The sequence below is a fragment of the Nerophis lumbriciformis genome, linkage group LG26, assembly GCF_033978685.3.
Source record: "Nerophis lumbriciformis linkage group LG26, RoL_Nlum_v2.1, whole genome shotgun sequence".
Classification (NCBI taxonomy): Eukaryota; Metazoa; Chordata; class Actinopteri; order Syngnathiformes; family Syngnathidae; genus Nerophis; species Nerophis lumbriciformis.
Window position 1 is genome coordinate 8,556,970 of NC_084573.2, and position 25,263 is coordinate 8,582,232.

Sequence of the window (25,263 nt, forward strand, 5' to 3'; positions counted from 1 at the left end):
TTCTTGTGAGTATATAGACTTCACTGCCGATGTGGGGGGGCGCCACCTAAACTCTTGCCTAGGGCGCCAGATTGGTTAGGGCCGGGCCTGGAAGGTAGTAACACATTATGTAAGTGTCTATATTAGCCTACTATCAAAGGCTGATGCAAATCTTCGTTGACAGATATGTTGTATTTTAATTTCTATTCTACACATTTTTGCAACATTGGAAAACATTACTAAAACGGAGGCTTCTCACAGGATGAGATAACTTCTGGAAATGACTGGCTCAGAATGGCCAAAGTTAAAGAACGTTCCGTCTTTTTGCTGTTGATTGGTAGTGCAGCAAAGGAGCTCAATATTTGTCTCATCTGGCCATACAACTTTTGTCCCAAGGGTATTTGGTTTGAAAGTGTATATCCATCTTAAATAAAGCAACAAGAGAAATATCCCACACCTCTCTTTTGTGAGGTAAATGTATACAGCAGATAGACATCGAGGTCAAGATCTAAAAGCCATGGAGAGTGTGAGAGTTTTTGCATTTTTTTGCTAGCTGCTTTGTTGGAAGTGTCACCTGTGCTTGTGTTTGACACGGCCTGCAGACCACCGGGGACAGTTAGCTGTGGGTACACTCCTCCCTCCAGTTCTACCACAGCAGTGACAAACAAAGCAAAAAACGTCACTCACCGTTATCTTCTGCTCCTTGGACGGAGCTGCCGTTGGACTCGTCCAGAGCCAGCGAGGCGGCCGTGGGCATGCTCATCCCCAAGATGGAAGCCAGCGAAGGGCTTTTCCGTTTGGGCGCATCCTCCCCTTCCTCCTCCTGGGCGACCCCGCTCTGCTCCAAGTCCATCAGCGACTCCATGGTGAGCTCGGCCATCTCCTTGCCAAAGTGCTTGGCCACTGTGCGGATCACGTCGTCTTCCTCGTCGTCGTCGTCCTCCATCTTGGAGCCGTCCGGGTCATTCTCGAGGTCTGTGTGAGGCGGGAGCGCTTAATCCACTTCAATGTTGACCATACTTGCCAACCCTCCCGGATTTTCCGGGAGACTCTCGAAATTCAGCGCCTCTCCCGAAAACCTCCCGGGACAAATTTTCTCCCGAAAATCTACCGAAATTCAGGCGGAGCTGGAGGCCACGCCCTCTCCAGCTCCATGCCGACCTGAGTGACGTGTTGACAGCCTGTTCACACGTCCGCTTTCCCACAATATAAACAGCTAATGATCGAGGGCGAGTTCTTGGTTTCTTATGTGGGTTTATTGTTAGGCAGTTTCATTAACGTCCTCCCAGCGCGGTAACAACACACAACAACAGCAGTCAAGTTTTCGTCTACCGTAAAGCAGTTCGTCTGCCGTAAACAGCAATGTTGTGACACTTTTAAACAGGACAATACTGCCATCTACTGTACATGCATATGTGACCCACCCATAATGTGTCACATTTTTGTGTTGATTTATTTATTTTATTTTGTGGTTTGAATTTGTTTTTGGAGCTGTCATTACACATTTATCAGTATTCACATTGGTCAGTAGGGGGCAGTAGGGCGTTTCTTCCCAATTGAATGCTATCACCTGCAGACCGGAAGTGTCTTGTCATTCTGATGAGAGCGACCAGTCTGTGAACAATTGAAACGTCCTGTGTGCTTTTTCCTCCTGTATAACAGGTTAGTTTTGGTGAATCAACTCACTGAATAATATCCATGTGATCTTTATAAGTTTAAGTACACATTCTGATGGTGGAGCCTAACTCTAAAGTGTTTGAGAGTTGTAGTTTGTATTTGTGAATGAATCCAGTGCACAGCTGCAGTAATCAATACAAAAAGGCGACGTGAGTGCGCAATGTTTATATAGGAACTTCTGATCCTAATTCAGACTCCCAAATTAGAACTCCCGTTTTCTTATTGATTTTATAATGTATATTTGTATAATGTGTGTGTTCTGAAATAGTGACAGAGAATAGAACAAGGATGGACAATTCAACCCTTAACTCAACAATGAGTAGATGAGTGTTATGTGTGTGTACATGTGTAAATAAATGAACACTGAAATCCAAGTATTTATTTTATATATATATATATATATATATATATATATATATATATATATATATATATATATATATATAATAAAATATATATATATAGCTAGAATTCACTAAAAGTCAAGTATTTATTTCTTATATATATATATATATATATATATATATGTATATATTAACCACGCCCCCCGCCCCACCCCCAACCCCCCGAAATTGGAGGTCTCAAGGTTGGCAAGTATGATGTTGACATTTCCAGGAGCGATACGTTGAAGAATGATGGCTTGGTTGTCAGGGTTACCACAATGACAGGAAACTAATGTTTAATCTTTATGTGAACGCGTCCTGTTCCGCCTCTGAGGTACCCCGCTACACAAAAAGTGTTCCAAATGACTTAAAGGCCTACTGAAAGCCACTACTACCGACCACGCAGTCTGATAGTTTATATATCAATGATGAAATCTTAACATTGCAACACATGCCAATACGGCCGGGTTAGCTTACTAAAGTGCAATTTTGAATTTTGCGCGAAATATCCTGCTGAAAACGTCTCGGTATGATGACGTCTGCGCGTGACGTCACGGATTGTAGAGGACATTTTGGGACAGCATGGTGGCCAGCTATTAAGTCGTCTGTTTTCATCGCAAAATTCCACAGTATTCTGGACATCTGTGTTGGTGAATCTTTTGCAATTTGTTCAATGAACAATGGAGACAGCAAAGAAGAAAGCTGTAGGTGGGAAGCGGTGTTTTGCGGGCGGCTGCAGCAACACAAACAAAGCCGGTGTTTCATTGTTTACATTCCCGAAAGATGACAGTCAAGCTTTACCATTGGCCTGTGGAGAACTGGGACAACAGAGACTCTTACCAGGAGGACTTTGAGTTGGATGCGCAGACGCGGTACCGTGAGTACGCATGCAGCTGCGGCTTCCAAACATTTGATCGCTTGCTGCTATGTGCATGTCACGTATGTAACTTTGGGGACTTTGGGGAAATATATGTGCTGTATGAACTTTGGGGAGGTGAACGGTACTTTAGGCTGTGGGATTGAGTGTGTTGTGCAGGTGTTTGAGTTGTATTGGCGGGTTATATGGACGGGAGGGGGGAGGTGTTTGTTATGCGGGATTAAATTGTGGCATATTAAATATAAGCCTGGTTGTGTTGTGGCTAATAGAGTGTATATATGTCTTGTGTTTATTTACTGTTTTAGTCATTCCCAGCTGAATATCAGGTCCCACCCGCCTCTCACAGCATCTTCCCTATCTGAATCGCTCCCACTGCCCTCTAGTCCTTCACTCTCACTTTCCTCATCCACAAATCTTTCATCCTCGCTCAATTTAATGGGGAAATCGTCACTTTCTCGGTCCGAATCGCTCTCGCTGCTGGTGGCCATGATTGTAAACAATGTGCAGATGTGAGGAGCTCCACAACCTGTGACGTCACGCTACTCGTCTGCTACTTCCGGTACAGGCAAGGCTTTTTTATCAGCGACCAAAAGTTGAAAACTTTATCGTCGATGTTCTCTACTAAATCCTTTCAGCAAAAATATGGCAATATCACGAAATGATCAAGTATGACACATAGAATGGACCTGCTATCCCCGTTTAAATAAGAAAATCGCATTTCAGTAGGCCTTTAATTCATGTAACATTTGGGCATCTATGGACGCAGTGCAAAGACTGCGTGACTCAAACTCCCCGCCACCAGGATGCAGGACGCCCACCAGGCCCCCGTACCTTCTTTGGCGTAGGCGGCGTAAACCCCTCTGAGCTTGGGTCTGCTGCTCTCCAGATTACTGTCGATCTCGTTCTGGTAGCCTTCAATCTCACCTGCAAACACGAATCAATGGCTGTGTCTTCAATGCAACACTTAACACACTCCAGTAAGTATCAGGCTGTTTATTTCTTTCAAATGGATCCCCATCAGTTGCTACCCAGTAACCACTAATCTTCCTAGAGTCCATCACACAAGACAATTGGTCATTTCAAATAGCTAAAAGTCTACTCGCTGCCTTGTGGACAATGTCAGAATATCAGGACAATGACCATGAACTTCCCTTTAATGTGATCACAGCACAGCATTCACTTATACGACCCAATACAAGCAACCCTTTCCTCCCAGGGCGCAAACTGCAACCAAAGAAAGAAAGTCAACATACATGGTCAAACAAAACACAACCCGCTCACTGAACTTTGTGGATATTATTTAAAAAATGTCCACTAGGAGTGTAACGGTATGTGTATTTGTATTGAACCGTTTCGGTATGGGGGTTTCGGTTCGGTTCGGAGGTGTACCAAACGAGTGGCTTGAGCTGAAGGCTAATTCGCTTTTAGCGTAACGTTAGCTCATTTTGCGGTGTGTGTGTGTGTGTGTGTGTGTGTGTGTGTGTGTGTGTGTGTGTGTGTGTGTGTGTGTGTTACGGACAGCAAAGCCCTGTCTGTCTGTTATTTCACTTGACCTTTTTCCGTGTTGATTGAGCTGTGTTGAAGCAGCAAAAAAGGACATTATGTTAAATGAAGAGTTTCTGTCTCTGATAGTTGATATGATAATGTAACTGCATCATTGGGGACGGCGTGGCAAAGTTGGGAGAGTGGCCGTGCCAGCAATCTGAGGGTTACTGGTTCAATCCCCACCTTCTACCATCCTAGTCACGTCCGTTGTGTCCTTGAGCAAGACACTTCACCCTTGCTCCTGATGGGCCTGGTTAGCGCCGTGCATGGCAGCTCCTGCCATCAGTGTGTGAATGTGTGTGTGTGAATGGGTGAATGTGGAAAATAGTGTCAAAGCGCTTAAAAAGGTAGAAAAGCGCTATACAAGTACGACCCATTTACCATTTACCATTAAGCCTACATGAACTCCATGGTGTTCAGGGATGAATAGTCTCTCCTATTGCTATTGTACCATTTTTTCAGCTATAGTTACATTAATCATTAGTAATGCAGCAGCCTAGTTTTGAATGGCAGGGTCCCTGCTATCACATGTTGATAAAAATATAACATTTACATAATAAATCAACTACAGGCTTCCCAAAGGCTGTAATAAATTAAGCATGATGAGTTGACTTGAAACTGTTTAATGTTGCACTTTTTATATGTAGAAGAAAAGTTTTGTCATTTTATTTAATCTGAGCAACAACTTGAGGCAGTTTAATGTTGATTAACGTGGGCAGAAGTATTATAGTAATACCAATGTTAAAAGGATAAAGCCATTGTTTACAAATTTGGTAAATAAATAACCAAAAAAATGTATATTTTGTTGTTTTCTTACTGTACCGAAAATGAACCGAACCGTGACCTCTAAACCGAGGTACGTACCGAACCGAAGTTTTTGTGTACCGTTACACCCCTACCAAACACCGCACATAATTCAATTATACACCCATTTAAAGCCGCAACAGTGCAAGATGGGGGGGGAAATGCCGAACGCATCTGCTGATATGGGTAGAGTGCAGACTTCCCCGGACTAACAATCTTTATTCAAAATATAAAAAGCGCATCTATAATTGCATGCATGCATATATTTTTCTATTTTACCAGGAAAAATCCCATTGAGCTTAAAAACCTCTTTTTCAGGGGAGTCCTGGCCAAGAGGCAGCAAAGTGACACGCACAATTACATTCACATTACACATTAAAATGACAAGACGGACATCCAGTAAAACCGTTACAGACAACTGAGGCTGCTTCAGATGCTCTCAGTTTAGATTTAAAAGGATTTAAGGCTAAAAGTTCAGTCAGTTTCCAGTCTTTTTGTAGCTTGTTCCAAGCACAGGGAGCTTTTTTACATGCATACATACAATTATAGATGTGTTTTTTAACATTTAAATAAAGATTGTGAGACCAGGGAAGTCTGCAGAAAGGTTACCATTAAAGTACCGGTATATATTAACTATATGTATTAAACATACTTGTATTATCATTAAACACCTTTAATTTATTAACAATATTAACTATATGTGTTAAACATGCTTGCATTATCATTAAACACCTTTAACTTGTTAACAAAAACATATATTTCATAAATAAGTAAATATAAATTATATATATGAATGAGGTAGATCCCCACGACTTGATCAATTGAAAAGTAGCTCGCCTGCAGAAAAAGTGTGAGCACCCCTGATTTTCAGGGATGTGATTTGAACTTAATGAAAAAGACTGAAAATAATCCGGAGGTCTGGGGGCCGCAGGTTTTCCAGCAATTGAACATGCAAAAATTAGCACAAAAAAAAGCACCCTTTAAAATCTTTTAGTATTTAAAGAATTGAAAAAAAATCAACATAGTTGACATAAATACATTCCCAATTTCTCCAAATGAATCACTATGTTTCAGCCATTATGTTATTTAGTCACTACAGTAATTACAACTTGTGTTCACAGCCACAGGAACCACATGGGTTAGCCTACTCTATACAGTATTTACAGCCTTACTAGTGTTAACAGACGCGTATCCACTACTTTCGGAAGCATTTCTACAAACACATTTAGAGCATTGTTGCTCTGTTTTCTCTGAATAAATAATACCCCAATCCTGTGACTTCATGTCAGAGATGAAAATTTCTGGACAAAAAGATTTATAAGATCTCTCATTCTTCTAACCAAGGCCATGACACTGTGAACACTAATTCCAACTGGAATGGATGCAGGCCTGGAACAGCATGCATGTCAATATGACCAATGCATGACTTAGAAAATACACCTGCTGTGTTTACAGTGATGATTTGAGACTCATGTAGTGACTATCCTTTCTTTTGAGGCACACAATGACAAGCAATCATTGTTCAAATTGCCCAAAAATTACATTTCTGTTTCCACCAGTCACGTTCATAAGCATTGCATCAGTGTACTGTACGGTGTAGCCAACAATTATTGGTTGTATGTGAGGTAGTTGAATGGGAAGCCAAAGTATTTCAACGGACAAAACCATCAGATCATATCTGATTGCTTTGCACATAAATAGCTACTCCTCCTCCATACCTATTTATATCCCCTCTCAAAACATTGTAGCCAGTTGAAGATATCTCAGAATCACTAATAGAACTGTCGAAATTGGTCTCGGATAAGGCCATAATATCAAAAATGTTAGTGTTATTAAATCACACAATTCCTGAACTTTAAAAGTCAAACTACATATATTTAAATGAGCACTGTGTAAAACTTTTTTAGGCAAGCCAGGGCCACTTTTTGTTTGTTTTGTGTGCAGCATAGAAGCAGCAGTTACATGTCTACACGCAGTGTTGCATTAGTGTCTCTGTGGATTTACGTACTGCTGGTACGGGAATGAATGATGAGTAGGGGTGTGGCGATACCATCGATACCGCGGTATTGGGGTTTCAAAGTCTTCAGAATTTTGCCATGACGTGTGACGGCATCAAACGAAAACGGTGTACACTGCAAAAAGTGCAAATCTAAGTAAGATGAAATATCTCAAATAAGGGTGATATTTACTTATTTTCTGTCTGATAAGATCATTCTTCTCACTAAGCAGATTTTATGTTAGTGTTTTACTTGTTTTACGGGTTTTGGTCCTAAATTATCTCAGTAAGATATTACAGGCCAGTAGACGTAACACACCATAAATGATGAATGGGTTATACTTGTATAGCTCTTTTCTACCTTCAGGGTACTCAAAACGCTTTGACACTATTTCCACATTCATTCATGCAAGACACTAACCAGCACCCATCAGGAGCAAGGGTGAAGTGTCTTGCCCAAGGACACAACGGACGTGACTAGGATGGTAGAAGGTGGGGATTGAACCCCAGTAACCAGCAACCCTCCGATTGCTGGCACGGCCACTCTACCAACTTCGCCACGCCGTCCCATCATGGACCGAGGACCGTGCAAACATACGGTACCCCCTTTGGGATTTACTTCGCGGTGTGACGAGTACACAAGTGCATCAATTGAGACACAGCAAATAACCTTTTAGATATCATATTAAATGTTTGGCATTCTGCGCAGCTTTACTTGTAAGGGGGATATTATTTTTTTAAACCTAAAATAGCAGGTTACATTTTTTTTGTGCCACCTGAGGAAAAGGAATACTTAAAAGAAAGTTTATACCTTCAATGTCGTCCATCTTCTTCCTCAGCTCCACCTCCAGCTGCAACATACATTAGATTTATTTGTTTTGAACATACATATCAATTGTTTAGTGAACTATATGTTAGATGTATTCTACCTAGGGGTGTAACGGGACGTGTATTTGTATTGAACCGTTTCGGCACGGGGGTTTCGGTTTGGTTCGGAGGTGTACCGAACGAGTTTCCACACGGACATATGAAGTAGCGTAACGCACGTTGTGTAAACAATGCACACCGAGGCACAACACACGGCATGCTAGCAGCGACCGGGCTAGGACAACATGTAAAAGACAGAGCTGGAAGACCCTCCTGCCTCGTTAAGATCTCCCGTTTGGGAACACTTTGGCTGCGCGGTTCGATACAACAATGGAGGACGGAGGTTTGCCGACATTGTTCAGCAGCTGCTTCTGACAACACGTCAAACATGCTAACCCATTTGAAGCGTCACCACCGCATTCAAGCAGCCTCTCCTCGGCGAGTCAGGCAGGGCTAAAGCAATAACAAATGTTTTTATAGCAGCAGATTTAAGACCATATTGCATTAGAAACTAGATTTTGATCCACTTCTATGGTGGAAGAACAATAAGCCCATATATCCTCTTACTGCCAAGTTAGCCAGGCTGGGGGGGAAAAGAAAAGTTAATCTGAGGCTGAGTTGACTTGAAACTGTTTAATGTTGCATTTTTTATATGTAGAAGAAAAGTTTTGTCATTTTATTTACCGTAATCTGAGCAACAACAGTTTGTTGATTAACGTGGACCCCGACTTAAACAAGTTGAAAAACTTATTAGGGTGTTACCATTTAGTGGTCAATTGTACGGAATATGTACTGTACTGTGCAATCTACTAATAAAAGTCTCAATCAATCAATCAAAAAAAGCACTTTATATGTAGAAAGATTTTGTTAAGAAACCATTCTGAGCGTTATCTTATTTAGTTTTTATTTTAATATATGTTGACCACATTAACCCTGGCAATGGACCCTGTGTGTACCGTATTTTTCGGAGTATAAGTCGCACCGGAGTATAAGTCGCACCTGCCGAAAATGCATAATAAAGAAGGAAAAAAACATATATAAATCGCACTGGAGCCCGGCCAAACTATGAAAAAAACTGCGACTTATAGTCCGAAAAATACGGTATATGTATGTTATGCCATTGTTTACAAATTTGGTAAATAAATAACCAAAAAATGTATATTTTGTTGTTTTCCTACTGTACCGAAAATGAACCAAACCGTAACCTCCAAACCGAGGTACGTACCGAACCGAAATTTTTGTGTACCGTTACACCCCTAATTCTACCATGAATTGATTAACGTGGACCCCGACTTAAACAAGCTGAAAAACTTATTGGGGTGTTACCATTTAGTGGTCAATTGTATGGAATATGTACTGTAGTGTGCAATCTACTAATAAAAGTCTCAATCAATCAATAAAAAAAAGCACTATATGTAGAAAGGTTTTGTTAAGAAACCATTCTGAGCCTTATCTTATTTAGTTTTTATTTTATATATGTTGACCACATAAACCCTGGCAATGGACCCTGTGTGATTATATATGTAAGTTATGCCATTGTTTACAAATTTGGTAAATAAATAACCAAAAAATGTATATTTTGTTGTTTTCCTACTGTACCGAAAATGAACCAAACCGTAACCTCTAAACCGAGGTACGTACCGAACCGAAATTTTTGTGTACCGTTACACCCCTAATTCTACCATGAATTGATTAACGTGGACCCCGACTTAAACAAGCTGAAAAACTTACTGGGGTGTTACCATTTAGTGGTCAATTGTACGGAATATGTACTGTACTGTGCAATCTACTAATAAAAGTCTCAATCAATCAATAAAAAAAAGCACTTTATATGTAGAAAGGTTTTGTTAAGAAACCATTCTGAGCCTTATCTTATTTAGTTTTTATTTTATATATGTTGACCACATAAACCCTGGCAATGGACCCTGTGTGTATATGTATGTTATGCCATTGTTTACAAATTTGGTAAATAAATAACCAAAAAATGTATATTTTGTTATTTTCCTACTGTACCGAAAATGAACCGAACCGTGACCTCTAAACCGAGGTACGTACCGAACCGAAATTTTTGTGTACCGTTACACCCCTAATTCTACCATGAATTGATTAACGTGGACCCCGACTTAAACAAGTTGAAAAACTTATTGGGGTGTTACCATTTAGTGGTCATTTATACGGAATATGTACTGTACTGTGCAATCTACTAATAAAAGTCTCAATCAATCAAAGGGAGACTTGAGTGCACTTACATGTAGTTTGATTTTCACACTGATATGTGTAGCAAATTGCAGTACACTGTGGATTTTGCACTCAAAACACTCAAAATGGTGACGGTGTGTCCGCCCTGAGATGGGTAGGTTGTGAGTTCAAACCCCGGCCGAGTCATACCAAAGACTATAAAAATGGGAGCCATTGCCTCCCTGCATGGCACTCAGCATCAAGGGTTGGAATTGGGGGTTAAATCACCAAAAATGATTCCCGGGCGCGGCACCGCTGCTGCTCACTGCTCCCCTCACCTCCCAGGGGGTGAGCAAGGGGATGGGTCAAATGCAGAGGACACATTTCACCACACCTAGTGTGTGGGTGTGACAATCATTGGTACTTTAACTTAACTTTAACATTTAGACTATGTTGCAGAATATGTTGAAGAGGTTCATTTAGCCTCTTAATGTGTATTTATAAATGGTTGATTTATATAGGCTAGTAAGGTACAGTTTTGTACCTGACAAGCCATCACGTGACACCTGTGAAGTGAATTATATTTATATAGCGCTTTTCTCTAGTGACTCAAAGCGCTTTACATAGTGAAACCCATTATCTAAGTTACATTTAAACCAGTGTGGGTGGCACTGGGAGCCGGTGGGTAAAGTGTCTTGCCCAAGGACACAACGGCAGTGACTAGGATGGCAGAAGCGGGGATCGAACCTGGAACCCTCAAGTTGCTGGCACGGCCCCTCTAATATATAGTTCACCTCTGATGAAGGCTGCAGAAGCAAGACAGGTACAAAACTTTACCTTACTCGCCTATATAAATCAACCATTTATAAATATGTTGCGTAACGGTTGTCATTTCCAGGAAGTGTGCAATGGCGTAGTGCACAGTGTATACCTACACTGAATTGTACTGATGCCATTTGAGACATGGGTTTTTCAATTCATGCCACGGAGAGGAAGAGAAAATGGTGTTACCTGCTGGACTTTCTTCTTCCTGATGCCTGCAGTGTAGCATGGCGGGTCACACTCCTGGTCCAGGTCCGTCTTATTGAACTCCTCGATGGTCAGCAGACTGGTGGGCGTGTTCTCAAACTCGGCCAGCCTGATGCAGAAAGCGTGAAAACACGGGGGCAAAAAAAAAACATATTCTGGATATTATTTATAGTGTTGTTTTCTGTGAGGTCGCTACTGGGCTAATAACGACTTGATGGGAGTGAAAAGACCAATCAAAACTCGCCACCCACCTTTTTTTTAGCGTTGTGTCGCACACTTTCACCACGTTTATGATTTCTTTGATGGTGCGCCGAAACTCGTGCATGCGAGCGGCCACCAGAAGAGCTGCAAACAAATGGAACAATATTAGCTTTGCACAGCGAATTATTATTCAAGCTAATTAAAATCAGCATTTGCATCCGGGCTCTTCTACGCTCTCAATTTTCAAATGTAGCTACATTTTTCTGGTCTTGTTTGGTAGACTGAGATGAAAAATCACGTATGTCAGCACTGGGGATGTCCGATAATGGCTTTTTTGCCGATATCCGATATTCCGATATTGTCCAACTCTTAATTACCGATTCCGATACCAACCGTCGTGGAGTTAACACATTATTATGCCTAATTTTGTTGTGATGCCCCGCTGGATGCATTAAACAATGTAACAAGGTTTTCCAAAATAAATCAACTCAAGTTATGGGAAAAAAATGCCAACATGGCACTGCCATATTTATTATTGAAGTCACAAAGTGCATTCATTTTTTTTAACATGCCTCAAAACAGCAGCTTGGAATTTTGGACATGCTCTCCCTGAGAGAGCATGAGGAGGTTGAGGTGGGTGGGGTTGGGGGGGGAAGCTAGGGTCGATATTCTTCTCTTGATCATCTTCGGGACGGTGTGAGCCAAGACATCCAGGGGGTTTAGCTCGCTCGTCCGCGGGAACAAACTGCCGCCATTTTTTGCCGTGCTACCGAGGTCCTTTGTCCCTGAATAGCTCACACACTCCGGCAGATTCAATGGGGGTCTGGCGGCAGATTTCTTTGACTTTATCGTTGGAAATGCATCTGCTTTGAGTGTCGCAGGATATCCACACATTCTTGCCATCTCTGTCGTAGCATAGCTTTCGTCGGTAAAGTGTGCGGAACAAACGTCCGATTTCTTGCCACTTTCGCATCTTTGGGCCACTGGTGCAACTTGAATCCGTCCCTGTTCGTGTTGTTACACCCTCCGACAACACAGCGACGAGGCATGATGTCTCCAAGGTACGGAAAATAGTCGAAAAAACGGAAAATAACAGAGCTGATTTGACTCGGTGTTTGTAATGTGTTTGAGAAAATGGCGGATTGCTTCCCGATCCATACCTGCCAACTTTTGAAATCAGAAAAACCTAGTAGCCAGGGTCCAGGGCCCGCAGGCCCCGGTAGGTCCAGGACAAAGTCCTGGTGGGGGGTTCTGACGCAAAATGATTATTAGCATTCAGACAGGTTAAAATGTTGCTAAAACCATCACTTTTCTATCAGTCTATCATATATGTTGAAACTTTCAACAACTTGAAAGAATAAGATTTTTGAGAGTATTTGGTTCAAATTACACAATATAAATAAGACATGTCATTATTGATATTGCAGACATTATTGTAACAAGAAACTTCAGGTCGAAATTTTGGTTTACGAAAGAAATATAAATAAATATAAATATAAAACTTCATGACGACATTTTTCAAATTAATAAAGAGTAATACAATAGTATGATAGTTATATGTTACTTGTTTTGAACATGTTATCGTTATCACAAATAAAAAGATATACTGTACACAGAAATTATTTTTGATTTGATTTATTGTTTATGTAATAAAAGATTTACTTAAAATGTTATGTTTTGTGAGTTTTTTTATGCTACGAACTGTACTTACCGGCGATGTAAACCGAAGGAGACATTTCCGTAATGAAAGCTGCAACACCCTTTTTAGATCCCATCATCACTGCAGCAGCATTATCGGCAGCAAAGCAAACCAAATTCTGCCAAGGAATTTCGTTTGAGTCTATTTCTTCCGCGAGTATTTTGTAAATGTTTTCGCCTGTGGAAGCCGTATTGCATTCCCTCGCTAATTCCTCCGTGTCCGATCGAAAAATCTTGTCTGCACAAGGTGCAATTCGCGTAGTTTTCACCCTTTTTGGAATGGATAATTATTCCCGGATAGGCTTTTGAATATTCTTCACGGAATGACTGCAGTTTTCTTTTCGGTTTAAGACTCGTTTGCGATTTTTCTCCGGCTGATTCCATGATCGTTCGCTCGTTTGGAAACAATGGCAACTGGTGCCTCGTGCTTGGCAGCGGTGCTATAAATAGCCTCGCGCATGGCATTCGGAAAGGCTCGATAGGAAGTTACGGGAAGCAGTGTCGATTGTCATTGTTGTTACGCGATTTCGTGAATAAAACTTAAAAAAAAAAAAAAAAATTTAATGAATGAAAAACCGTATTTTTTATCACTGCAACCGTAACCCGGAATAGGTTGATGAAAACCGTACTAATTACGGGAAAACCGGAGTAGTTGGCAGGTATGCCGATCGCTCCGAGAGCGAATAACAGAAAGGCGTTTAATTCGCCAAAATTCACCCATTTAGAGTTCGTAAATCGATTAAAAAAATATATGGTCTTTTTTCTGCAACATCAAGGTATATATTGACGCTTACATAGGTCTGGTGATAATGTTCCCCTTTAACAATGTACGTTCAGGGTTAAGAAGGGGTTAAAAACAAAACAAATAGTGCGTGCAGCAGCATTGGTGAGGGAGGGGCAGAGACAGAGAGAGAGAGAGAGTTATGATAAATGCGCATGCGTCGCCAGGCTCTGCTTTTTATCCATAGATTTATCACATTTAATTTTTTATTATCTATAGCAGGGGTGTCAAAAGTGTGCCCCGGAGGCAATTTGCGGCCCACAGCTAATTCTAGTGTCATTTATTAGGAATCTTAATTTATAAATATTAATCATGAAATGCTGTTAGTATATTAAATAAATACTAATAAAAATATATTTTTTACAAACAGGAAGTTGCAGGAATGTACACATGATCCCCTGCTTACATCTCATTGTGCAACATGTGAATGTTTTAATGGGAACTAAATGTGTTTGAGAAAATGGCGGATTGCTTCCCGATGTGACGTCACGTTGTGACATCATCGCTCCGAGAGCGAATAATAGAAAGGCGTTTATTTCGCCAAAATTCACCCATTTAGAGTTCGTAAATCGGTTAAAAAAAATATATGGTCTTTTTTCTGCAACATCAAGGTATATATTGACGCTTACATAGGTCTGGTGATAATGTTCCCCTTTAATGTGAGCTCAACTTCTCACAATTTGACCCTGAAAGCACCACGTGAAGGGAAAAAGGAGGACTGTTTGAGTGTCTCAGGTGCAAGGCGACCACCCCCAGAGAAAACGAGCTTTAAGAAACACGACACAGGGGAAGGAGCCTGCTAATATTATGCAAGGAGCGGCGCAGCCAGCCTTAAAGGAGAACACTTACATAACCTTCATTAGTGCGCCTGAGCTGCGGAGCCTGCTAAAAGATACATGCATGCTTTTTACTTCCACGCGCACGCTCCTCCGAGAGTGGAGTGGCGACTCCGACGCTCCAAACGACCACTTTCTCGCCAGCCGCCATCTCGGGAGCGTGCGCCTGTTCTGGCTTGTAAACAAACGCAAACTTTTGCTCCCGACCTGCGAGTGCCTCCATCTGCATGATTTATGATTTAGGAACTAAACATTCAAAGCAGACCAGCGCACACACATACACACACACACATACACAAGTACACACGTGTGCACAAAGTGAAGGCAGAACTTTAAGATCAGGTAAGATAAGGTCGGCCAAACTAAACATGGAGCAGGAATCTTTGAGCTGGAGCATAACTACAGAGTTTCCCATATGTGCTTTTATGAAATAAATGTAGGAAATTCAAACCTCAACACAGTTTGATAAGAAATTATCGAGTTCGAGTCCATTATCGAATCCTCTTATCGAACCGATTCCTTATCGATTCTCTTATCTAATCCAGATAGGTTGTCGTATATTAGAGATGCGCGGATAGGCAATTATTTCATCCGCAACCGCATCACAAAAGTCGTCAACCATCCGCCATCCACCCGAACTAACATTTAATCAAAACCGCACCCGCCCGCCATCCGCCCGTTGTTATATATCTAATATAGACGATGCAAGGCATTAGTGAGGTTATAAAGCTTTTGCCTGTTAAAGAAAGGAGACTGATCCAATGCAGCAGAGACATTCAATGCGTGCCACGCTGTCACGGCCCAGACGCACACCAGTGCGCAATCATCTGGGAGCCGCGCTGAGCGCACCTCCAAGCGCGCTCGCGCCACTCAAACTGCTGCAGGCAGCTGCGTTCTATCTTGTTTTAACATCCTGTGGCACTCTTCTGGGATCACAGCGGACGAAACTGCTCATGCTCAGGGTGTTTGTGGAGGTTCGGGGTTTTGCACAAATGTGATGCACCATGTTACATGTCCCGGTTTTGTGACTGTCGTAGACATAAACAGCGTCGCAGCTCTTGCAAATCACGTAGCCAGCATTACTATCAACCTGATTTACAACCTCATAAAAACGAGTCCACGCTGAACTTTTCTGGCCATTTTTTCCCCTGGTCTTTAGTATTCCCTTTTTTAGTTTGTCGCGTACCACGTTTGCTGCCGGCGTTGCCATCTCTTTTTTTTTTCTTCTTCTGTTGTGGCATATGCAGCAGGTGCCTGCTCGTTTTTCGTATGTGGGTAACAACATTTAACTATGTATATATATTTCCGAATTGGTTTAACTGCCACCCGCCTGAATCTATTTAAAATCTAATTTGTTTTAATTTCAACCGCCCGACCCGACCCGCGGATAAAATCTCTTTTTTTTTTTTATTTCAACCGCCCGACCCGCGGATAATCTGCGGACTCCGCGGTTGTGTCCGCAAACCGCGCATCTCTATTGTATATGGAAAAAAACACAATATTTGGTTTAACAAAAGCTCACTTTTATTTTATAAGAAAAAAAAAATAAAAAAAAATATTGACTGTTGTTACCCAAAGTATATTAAGTGGGTTTTTTCAGAAAAACAAGTATATACAGTAACACAAAAACAACCTGTCTCTGTGATCACTATAGGTCAGGGGTCGGCAACCCGCGGCTCCGGAGCCGCATGCGGCTCTTTGATCACTCTGATGCGGCTCAGCTGCATACTTGCCGACCCTCCCAATTTTCCCGGGAGATTTCCGGATTTCAGTGGCTCTCGCAGTAAATTCTCGGGAGTAATATTCTCCGATTTACCCCCTAACAATAATGATGAGGGCGTGTCATGATGGTATAGCATTTAGCACCCTCAATAATCTGTACTAAGAGCGTGCCAGCCCAGCCTTTTGTAGTATGCATCTTCTACTTGCACACTCAAGTGACAGCAAGGCATACTTGCTCAACAACCCCCCCCCTGCGGGCGTCGGTTGAGGTGGGCAGGGTTTGGTAGCAGGGGTGTATAATGTAGCCCGGAAGAGTCAGGGCTGCATGGGATTCTGGGTATTTGTTCTGTTGTGTTTAAGTTGTGTTACGGTGCAGATGTTCTCCCGAAATGTGTTTGTCATTCTTGTTTGATGTGGGTTCACATTGTGGCGCATTATTAGTAAGAGTGTTAAAGTTTATACTGCCACCGTCAGTGTAACCTGTGTGGTTGTTGACCAAGTATGCCTTGCTGTTATTTACGTGAGACCTTGAGACCGCTAAATGCTGTACCATCACGGCACGTTCGAGAGAATAGTTGCCCTGAAATTCGTAGTATGCTGGAAAAATCGGGAGGTAGACAAGTATGACACTGTTAAGCGCCATTCATACAAAACTCGAGACCCTTGGTTTACACATAGCACAAAGCAGAAAAAAACTTTGTATGCAGTGTCATTTCATTTTAAATTTCAAAAGATTTTTGTGGCTCCCATTGATTTCAATGATTTGTGAAACTGGTCAAAATGGCTCTTTGACTGGTAAAGGTTGCCGACCCCTGCTATAAGTGAATAGCCATGCTTTGAGGCGTTTTTTCCGGTCCATTATTTTTGCTGCTTGTGGGACATCACAGGAAATGACGTAGCTCAGTCTAATGACTGAGCTATGTCATTTCCTGTGATGTCCCACAGGGCATTTCTTGTGGGACGGAATTCATTCCCAGGGATTCGAATAAAGAACCAACTCTTTTTCTTTATTATAGTGGCCTCGATAACAGGAACCGGTTCTCAAAAAGGGATTCGAGTCCATGGAATCGGTTCTTTTCTTATCGAACAATCGGTTTCGAACATCATCCTTAGCTCATACGCACCTGATCTGCCAGAGAATAAGAAGACATAGCAATGTTGCAAACTAATTTAGAGAGTGCACTAGTGCCTCAACTTAAGTGTTTTGAGATAAGAGCTCTCAGCTAACTGTTAGGCTTAAAGTCGGAAGCAAAAACGAGTTGCAAGGATATCGCCGCCATTAGTTGCCGTAGCAAACGTCACAGTGAACCATTAGCTTGGAGATGGACATAACTTTGTTTTCCAAGCGTAGGAGGGAAGAAAAAGGTCAAGCATGAGTCGATAATATCCAACTAGGCAACATTTATCCATGAAAATATGGAGAAGCTGCTGACCGTGTTGTTTGACAGCGAAACCATAGGTAAATGCTGTATTCTATATTACTTCATAAAACTTCTGTAGTTCTGAGAAGTACAGTCCACTGTATTGTTTTTATACAACATGTCTTATCTACAAGTTAGTTTTTTGAAAAGGAATGCAACATGTTAAATTTGTGTTGTTTTGGGGGCGGGGAGGCAAACAAAAATGTCATTGATTTGACTTCATTCCAATTGTTGATTTGAGATACAAGCAGAGATGTCCGATATTATCGGCCGATAAATGCTTTAAAATGTAATATCGGAAATTATCGTATCGGTTTCAACCTCCCGATTTTCCCGGGAGACTCCCGAATTTCAGTGCCCCTCCCTAAAATCTCCCGGGGCAACCATTCTCCCGAATTTCTCCCGATTTCCACCCGGACAGCATTATTGGGGGCGTGCCTTAAAGGCACTGCCTTTAGCGTCCTCTACAACCTGTCGTCATGTCCGCTTTTCCTCCATACAAACAGCATGCAGGCCCAGTCACATAATATATGCGGCTTTTGCACACACACAAGTGAATGCCAGGCATACTTAGTCAACAGCCATACAGGTCACACTGAGGGTGGCCGTATAAACAACTTTAACACTGTTACAAATATGTGCCACACTGTGAACCCACACCAAACAAGAATGACAAACACATTTCAGGAGAACATCCGCACCGTAACACAACAAACACAACAGAACAAATACCCAGAACCCCTTGCAGCACTAACTCTTCCGGGAAGCTACAATATACACCCCCGCTACCATCAAACCCCGCCCCCCATCTCCCAAATTCGGCGGTGTCAAGGTTGGCAAGTATGCTCTAGTATACTCTGGACTGAAGCTGTGTGCCTTCATTGTTTTTGTAGCTGTTGTTTTGAGGCAAATCATTTTTCATTCATTATTATTATTCATTCATAACTCCAAATAACGTTTGTAAGTTTTACAATAAAACTAAAACAGTTCTTACTTACTATACTGTCCCAAGTGTGATGTCTGTAGGTGTTTTCATGCATATTTGTACGTAATGTAATGAAGCTAGCGTCGTTAGCATTAGCTAATATGCTAACACGTTTACTAGCGTCTGTTAGTATTATTAACTTACAGCATTCTTTTTGTATCGTTTAATTTCCACAAATTCCTCAGTAAATTCACCAGAACGTCACCCTGGAGTTACTGATTGGAAAGCTAGCTTCCGCAGCTAGTGGGTCCATGACGGTGACTTCTGCTTTGTTTGATAAGCCGTTTTACTACCGTGTTACAGACACAGTTTGGAAACAATTAAAAGGTATGTAAATAAACATTTACAAAATATTTCTGCGTAAATAACTCATTTCACAACGTATATATCTGCAGCTTATATATGGAAAAATATATAAGCTAGTGGGTCCATGACGGTGACTTCTGTTTTGTTTGATAAGCCGTTTTACTGCCGTGTTACAGACACAGTTTGGAAACAATTAAAAGATATGTAAATAAACATTTACAAAATATTTCTGCGTAAATAACTCATTTCACAACGTATATATCTGCAGCTTATATATGGAAAAATATATAAGCTAGTGGGTCCATGACGGTGACTTCTGTTTTGTTTGATAAGCCGTTTTACTGCCGTGTTACAAACAGTTTGGAAACAATTAAAAGGTATGTAAATAAACATTTACAAAATAGTTCTGCGTAAATAACTCATTTCACAACGTATATATCTGCAGCTTATATATGGAAAAATATATAAGCTAGTGGGTCCATGACGGTGACTTCTGTTTTGTTTGATAAGCCGTTTTACTGCCGTGTTACAAACAGTTTGGAAACAATTAAAAGGTATGTAAATAAACATTTACAAAATATTTCTGCGTAAATAACTCATTTCACAACGTATATATCTGCAGCTTATATATGGAAAAATATATAAGCTAGTGGGTCCATGACGGTGACTTCTGTTTTGTTTGATAAGCCGTTTTACTGCCGTGTTACAAACAGTTTGGAAACAATTAAAAGGTATTTAAATAAACATTTACAAAATAGTTCTGCGTAAATAACTCATTTCACAATGTATATATCTGCAGCTTATATATGGAAAAATATATAAGCTAGTGGGTCCATGACGGTGACTTCTGTTTTGTTTGATAAGCCGTTTTACTGCCGTGTTACAGTTTGGAAACAATTAAAAGGTATGTAAATAAACATTTACAAAATAGTTCTGCGTAAATAACTCATTTCACAACGTATATATCTGCAGCTTATATATGGAAAAATATATAAGCTAGTGGGTCCATCACGGTGACTTCTGTTTTGTTTGATAAGCCGTTTTACTGCCGTGTTACAGTTTGGAAACAATTAAAAGGTATGTAAATAAACATTTACAAAATAGTTCTGCGTAAATAACTCATTTCACAACGTATATATCTGCAGCTTATATATGGAAAAATATATAAGCTAGTGGGTCCATGACGGTGACTTCTGTTTTGTTTGATAATCTGTTTTACTGCCGTGTTACAAACAGTTTGGAAACAATTAAAAGGCATGTAAATAAACATTTACAAAATATTTCTGTGTAAATAACTCATTTCACAACGTATATATCTGCAGCTTATATATGGAAAAATATATAAGCTAGTGGGTCCATGACGGTGACTTCTGTTTTGTTTGATAAGCCGTTTTACTGCCGTGTTACAAACAGTTTGGAAACAATTAAAAGGTATTTAAATAAACATTTACAAAATAGTTCTGCGTAAATAACTCATTTCACAACGTATATATCTGCAGCTTATATATGGAAAAATATATAAGCTAGTGGGTCCATGACGGTGACTTCTGTTTTGTTTGATAAGCCGTTTTACTGCCGTGTTACAGTTTGGAAACAATTAAAAGGTATGTAAATAAACATTTACAAAATAGTTCTGCGTAAATAACTCATTTCACAACGTATATATCTGCAGCTTATATATGGAAAAATATATAAGCTAGTGGGTCCATGACGGTGACTTCTGTTTTGTTTGATAAGCCGTTTTACTGCCGTGTTACAAACAGTTTGGAAACAATTAAAAGGTATGTAAATAAACATTTACAAAATATTTCTGCGTAAATAACTCATTTCACAACGTATATATCTGCAGCTTATATATGGAAAAATATATAAGCTAGTGGGTCCATGACGGTGACTTCTGTTTTGTTTGATAAGCCGTTTTACTGCCGTGTTACAAACAGTTTGGAAACAATTAAAAGGTATGTAAATAAACATTTACAAAATATTTCTGCGTAAATAACTCATTTCACAACGTATATATCTGCAGCTTATAAATGGAAAAATATATAAGCTAGTGGGTCCATGACGGTGACTTCTGTTTTGTTTGATAAGCCGTTTTACTGCCGTGTTACAGACACAGTTTGGAAACAATTCAAAGGTATGTAAATAAACATATACAAAATAGTTCTGCGTAAATAACTCATTTCACAACGTATATATCTGCAGCTTATATATGGAAAAATATATAAGCTAGTGGGTCCATGACGGTGACTTCTGTTTTGTTTGATAAGCCGTTTTACTGCCGTGTTACAAACAGTTTGGAAACAATTAAAAGGTATGTAAATAAACATTTACAAAATATTTCTGTGTAAATAACTCATTTCACAACGTATATATCTGCAGCTTATATATGGAAAAATATATAACCGAGTGGGTCCATGACGGTGACTTCTGTTTTGTTTGATAAGTCGTTTTACTGCCGTGTTACAGACACAGTTTGGAAACAATTAAAAGGTATGTAAATAAACATTTACAAAATATTTCTGCGTAAATAACTCATTTCCCAACGTATATATCTGCAGCTTATATATGGAAAAATATATAAGCTAGTGGGTCCATGACAGTGACTTCTGTTTTGTTTTACTGCAGTGTTACAAACAGTTTGGAAACAATTAAAAGGTATGTAAATAAACATTTACAAAATATTTCTGCGTAAATAACTCATTTCACAACGTATATATCTGCAGCTTATAAATGGAAAAATATATAAGCTAGTGGGTCCATGACGGTGACTTCTGTTTTGTTTGATAAGCCGTTTTACTGCCGTGTTACAGACACAGTTTGGAAACAATTCAAAGGTATGTAAATAAACATATACAAAATAGTTCTGCGTAAATAACTCATTTCACAACGTATATATCTGCAGCTTATATATGGAAAAATATATAAGCTAGTGGGTCCATGACGGTGACTTCTGTTTTGTTTGATAAGCCGTTTTACTGCCGTGTTACAAACAGTTTGGAAACAATTAAAAGGTATGTAAATAAACATTTACAAAATATTTCTGTGTAAATAACTCATTTCACAACGTATATATCTGCAGCTTATATATGGAAAAATATATAACCGAGTGGGTCCATGACGGTGACTTCTGTTTTGTTTGATAAGTCGTTTTACTGCCGTGTTACAGACACAGTTTGGAAACAATTAAAAGGTATGTAAATAAACATTTACAAAATATTTCTGCGTAAATAACTCATTTCCCAACGTATATATCTGCAGCTTATATATGGAAAAATATATAAGCTAGTGGGTCCATGACAGTGACTTCTGTTTTGTTTTACTGCCGTGTTACAAACAGTTTGGAAACAATTAAAAGGTATGTAAATAAACATTTACAAAATATTTCTGTGTAAATAACTCATTTCACAACCTATATATCTGCAGGTTATATATGGAAAAATATTTTTTCCCTAAAATTTAGTGGGTGTGTCTTATATACTGCTGCGCTCTATAGTCTGAAAAATAGCGTTTATACTAGGGGTAAAAAAAAAAAAGCACATGTATTAGTATTCTGATTTCCCGATAGGGAGCCTTTAGTTCAGTACAGCAGCCCACCCCGGCCGAGTCATACCAAAGACTATAAAAATGGGAGCCATTACCTCCCTGCTTGGCACTCAGCATCAAGGGTTGGAATTGGGGGTTAAATCACCAAAAATTATTCTCGGGCGCGGCCACCGCTGCTGCTCACTGCTCCCCTCACCTCCCAGGGGGTGATAATGGGTCAAATGCAGAGAATAATTTCGCCACACCTAGTGTGTGTGTGACAATCATTGCTACTTTAACCAAAGTCCCAAACATTATGCATTAAAAGTCAAAAACAGGAAGTGCGGATCAACCCTTTTTTTAGGCCTGTGGCACATTTTACAAAAAAAAAACTGCAAAATTGAAAGAATATAGTAAAAAGACAGTGCAAGAATAAAAATTTGGCGCAAAGATTTGTCTTATAAATGTATGTATAGCTAATTTTTTAGTCCTTAGAAAACGACATGTACATGCATCATGGCTAATAACCCAAATTAAACAATGACATCACCACAAACCGATTGCAGTCCTGTGGTGAGACTGTACAATGTTTAACATGGTTGCCTTCGTGATACACAACTAGTTAAAAAGTAATAAAAATTTGTCGCATTAGCTTTACGACACTGCGTATTTTCAACACTCTGCCATGGCGCTAGGTTGTAATGACCAACAGGTGAGGGTTAAGATGAAGAGGGAGTATCCGTACTGGGCCTAAGACTCCCATACTTGCTTGAGTGGTACCTGCGCCACAGAGTCCGGAGGGCCTTCGTCCAGTGTGCATCCAGTCCCTCTTCATCCTCTGCACCAGCCTCAGCGCCGTCATGGACACGTCGTGGTTCTTCTCGCCGAATTCCAGCAGCTGGGCGAAGCGTGGGATATAAAGGCACGGGTCTGGGTGAGACACAATTCCACGTTTTAGTTTGGTTTCGCTGAGCAAGAGGCCGCAAAGGTGAACTAGTCATCACCACCTTGTGGACGGCCATGACAGAGACCAGAAAAGATTATTTCTGGAGATGTCCGATAATATCGTACTGCCGATATTATCGGCCGATAAATGCTTTAAAATGTGATATCGGAAATTATCGGTATCGGTTTCAAAAAGTAAAATTTATGACTTTTTAAAACGCTGCTGTACGGAATGGTACACGGACGTAGGGAGAAGTACAGAGCAGTTGCGTCTCCCAGTCATACTTGCCAATAGAGATGTCCGATAAGACATCTAGTGAGAGTTCTCCTGTTGCTGTAGGACTGTAGGAAATATCAGCTGTAAATATCTCTGATATGATTAGAAATACTATTTCTTATCTTGTCCATGTTCAAGTGCCTTTCTGAAAAACTGCCACTGACTTTTTAGTTTAAAGTTTCTATTTGATAGTAATTTTGTTTCTGTAACATGTTCTTGTAAATATATTCCTGCAGTGAATAATTGTTGTACAATAACTTTTTTTTCACACATTATTCACTCTTTTGGAGAAAACACTATTAATTTTCCATAGTATTTACACAATCATTTTTCACAATACTCTAGATCATGTAAAATGGCATAAATGTTCTTGTAAAATTCAAACGTTTGTCTCAAAATATCCCTACAATGCATAATTCTTGTACAATGACACATTTTTTTATCAAAATATTGCTAATTTTTTTTTAATAAAAAATTTTTAAAAAAACTTTTTTTATAATATATTTGACTTCAAACTTGTAAAATGACAGAATTTTGTCTCGTAAAATACAAATTTTCTGAATATTCCTGAAAAATTATTTTATGAAAACTTTTTCTCACAATATTGCGCTTTTGGGGAAAAAAACTTTCATAATATATTTGACTTTAAACTTGTAAAATTACATAATTTGGTCTTCTGAAAAATCTTTGTATGAAAACTTTTTCTCACGATACTGCAACAGTTTTTTTTTCTTTTAAAGTGACTTTTTCCACAATATATTTGACTTTAATCCTGTAAAATAGCATATTTTTTCTTGTAAAATTGCAACTTATTTTATTAATTTTTAAAAAAAAGTACCTTATCTTCACCATACCTGGTTGTCCAAATTAGGCATAATAATCTGTTAATGCCACGACTATATATATCGTTTGATATCGGTATCGGTTGATATCGGTATCGGTAATTAAAGAGTTGGACAATATCGGAACATCGGATATCGGCAAAAAGCCATTATCGGACATCCCTACTTGCCAACCCTCCCGATTTTCCCGGGAGACTCCCGAATTTCAGTGCCCCTCCCGAAAATCTCCCGGAGCAACCATTCTCCCGAATTTCTCCCGATTTGCACCCAGACAACAATATTGGGGGCGTGCCTTAAAGGCACTGCCTTTGCGTGCCGGCCCAATCGCACATTCTCTACGGCTTTTCACACACACACAAGTGAATGTTACACATACTTGGTCAATAGCC

General features: G+C 39.9%; 1 protein-coding gene across 3 annotated transcripts in view; it reads right to left on the minus strand.

Moving 5' to 3' along the window:
* Nucleotides 1-25,263, minus strand: part of brf1a (BRF1 general transcription factor IIIB subunit a) — a 233,891-nt gene that overhangs the window by 153,492 nt on the left and 55,136 nt on the right. For all 3 annotated transcript variants that reach the window (XM_061987474.2, XM_072916242.1, XM_072916241.1), the window contains exons 7-12: nucleotides 23,591-23,740; nucleotides 11,587-11,680; nucleotides 11,318-11,444; nucleotides 8,073-8,112; nucleotides 3,748-3,840; nucleotides 667-954 (exon numbers count right to left, since the gene is read on the minus strand). In XM_061987474.2, coding sequence (XP_061843458.2) covers nucleotides 667-954; nucleotides 3,748-3,840; nucleotides 8,073-8,112; nucleotides 11,318-11,444; nucleotides 11,587-11,680; nucleotides 23,591-23,740 — 792 coding nt within the window. The remainder of the gene's footprint in view (nucleotides 1-666; nucleotides 955-3,747; nucleotides 3,841-8,072; nucleotides 8,113-11,317; nucleotides 11,445-11,586; nucleotides 11,681-23,590; nucleotides 23,741-25,263) is intronic.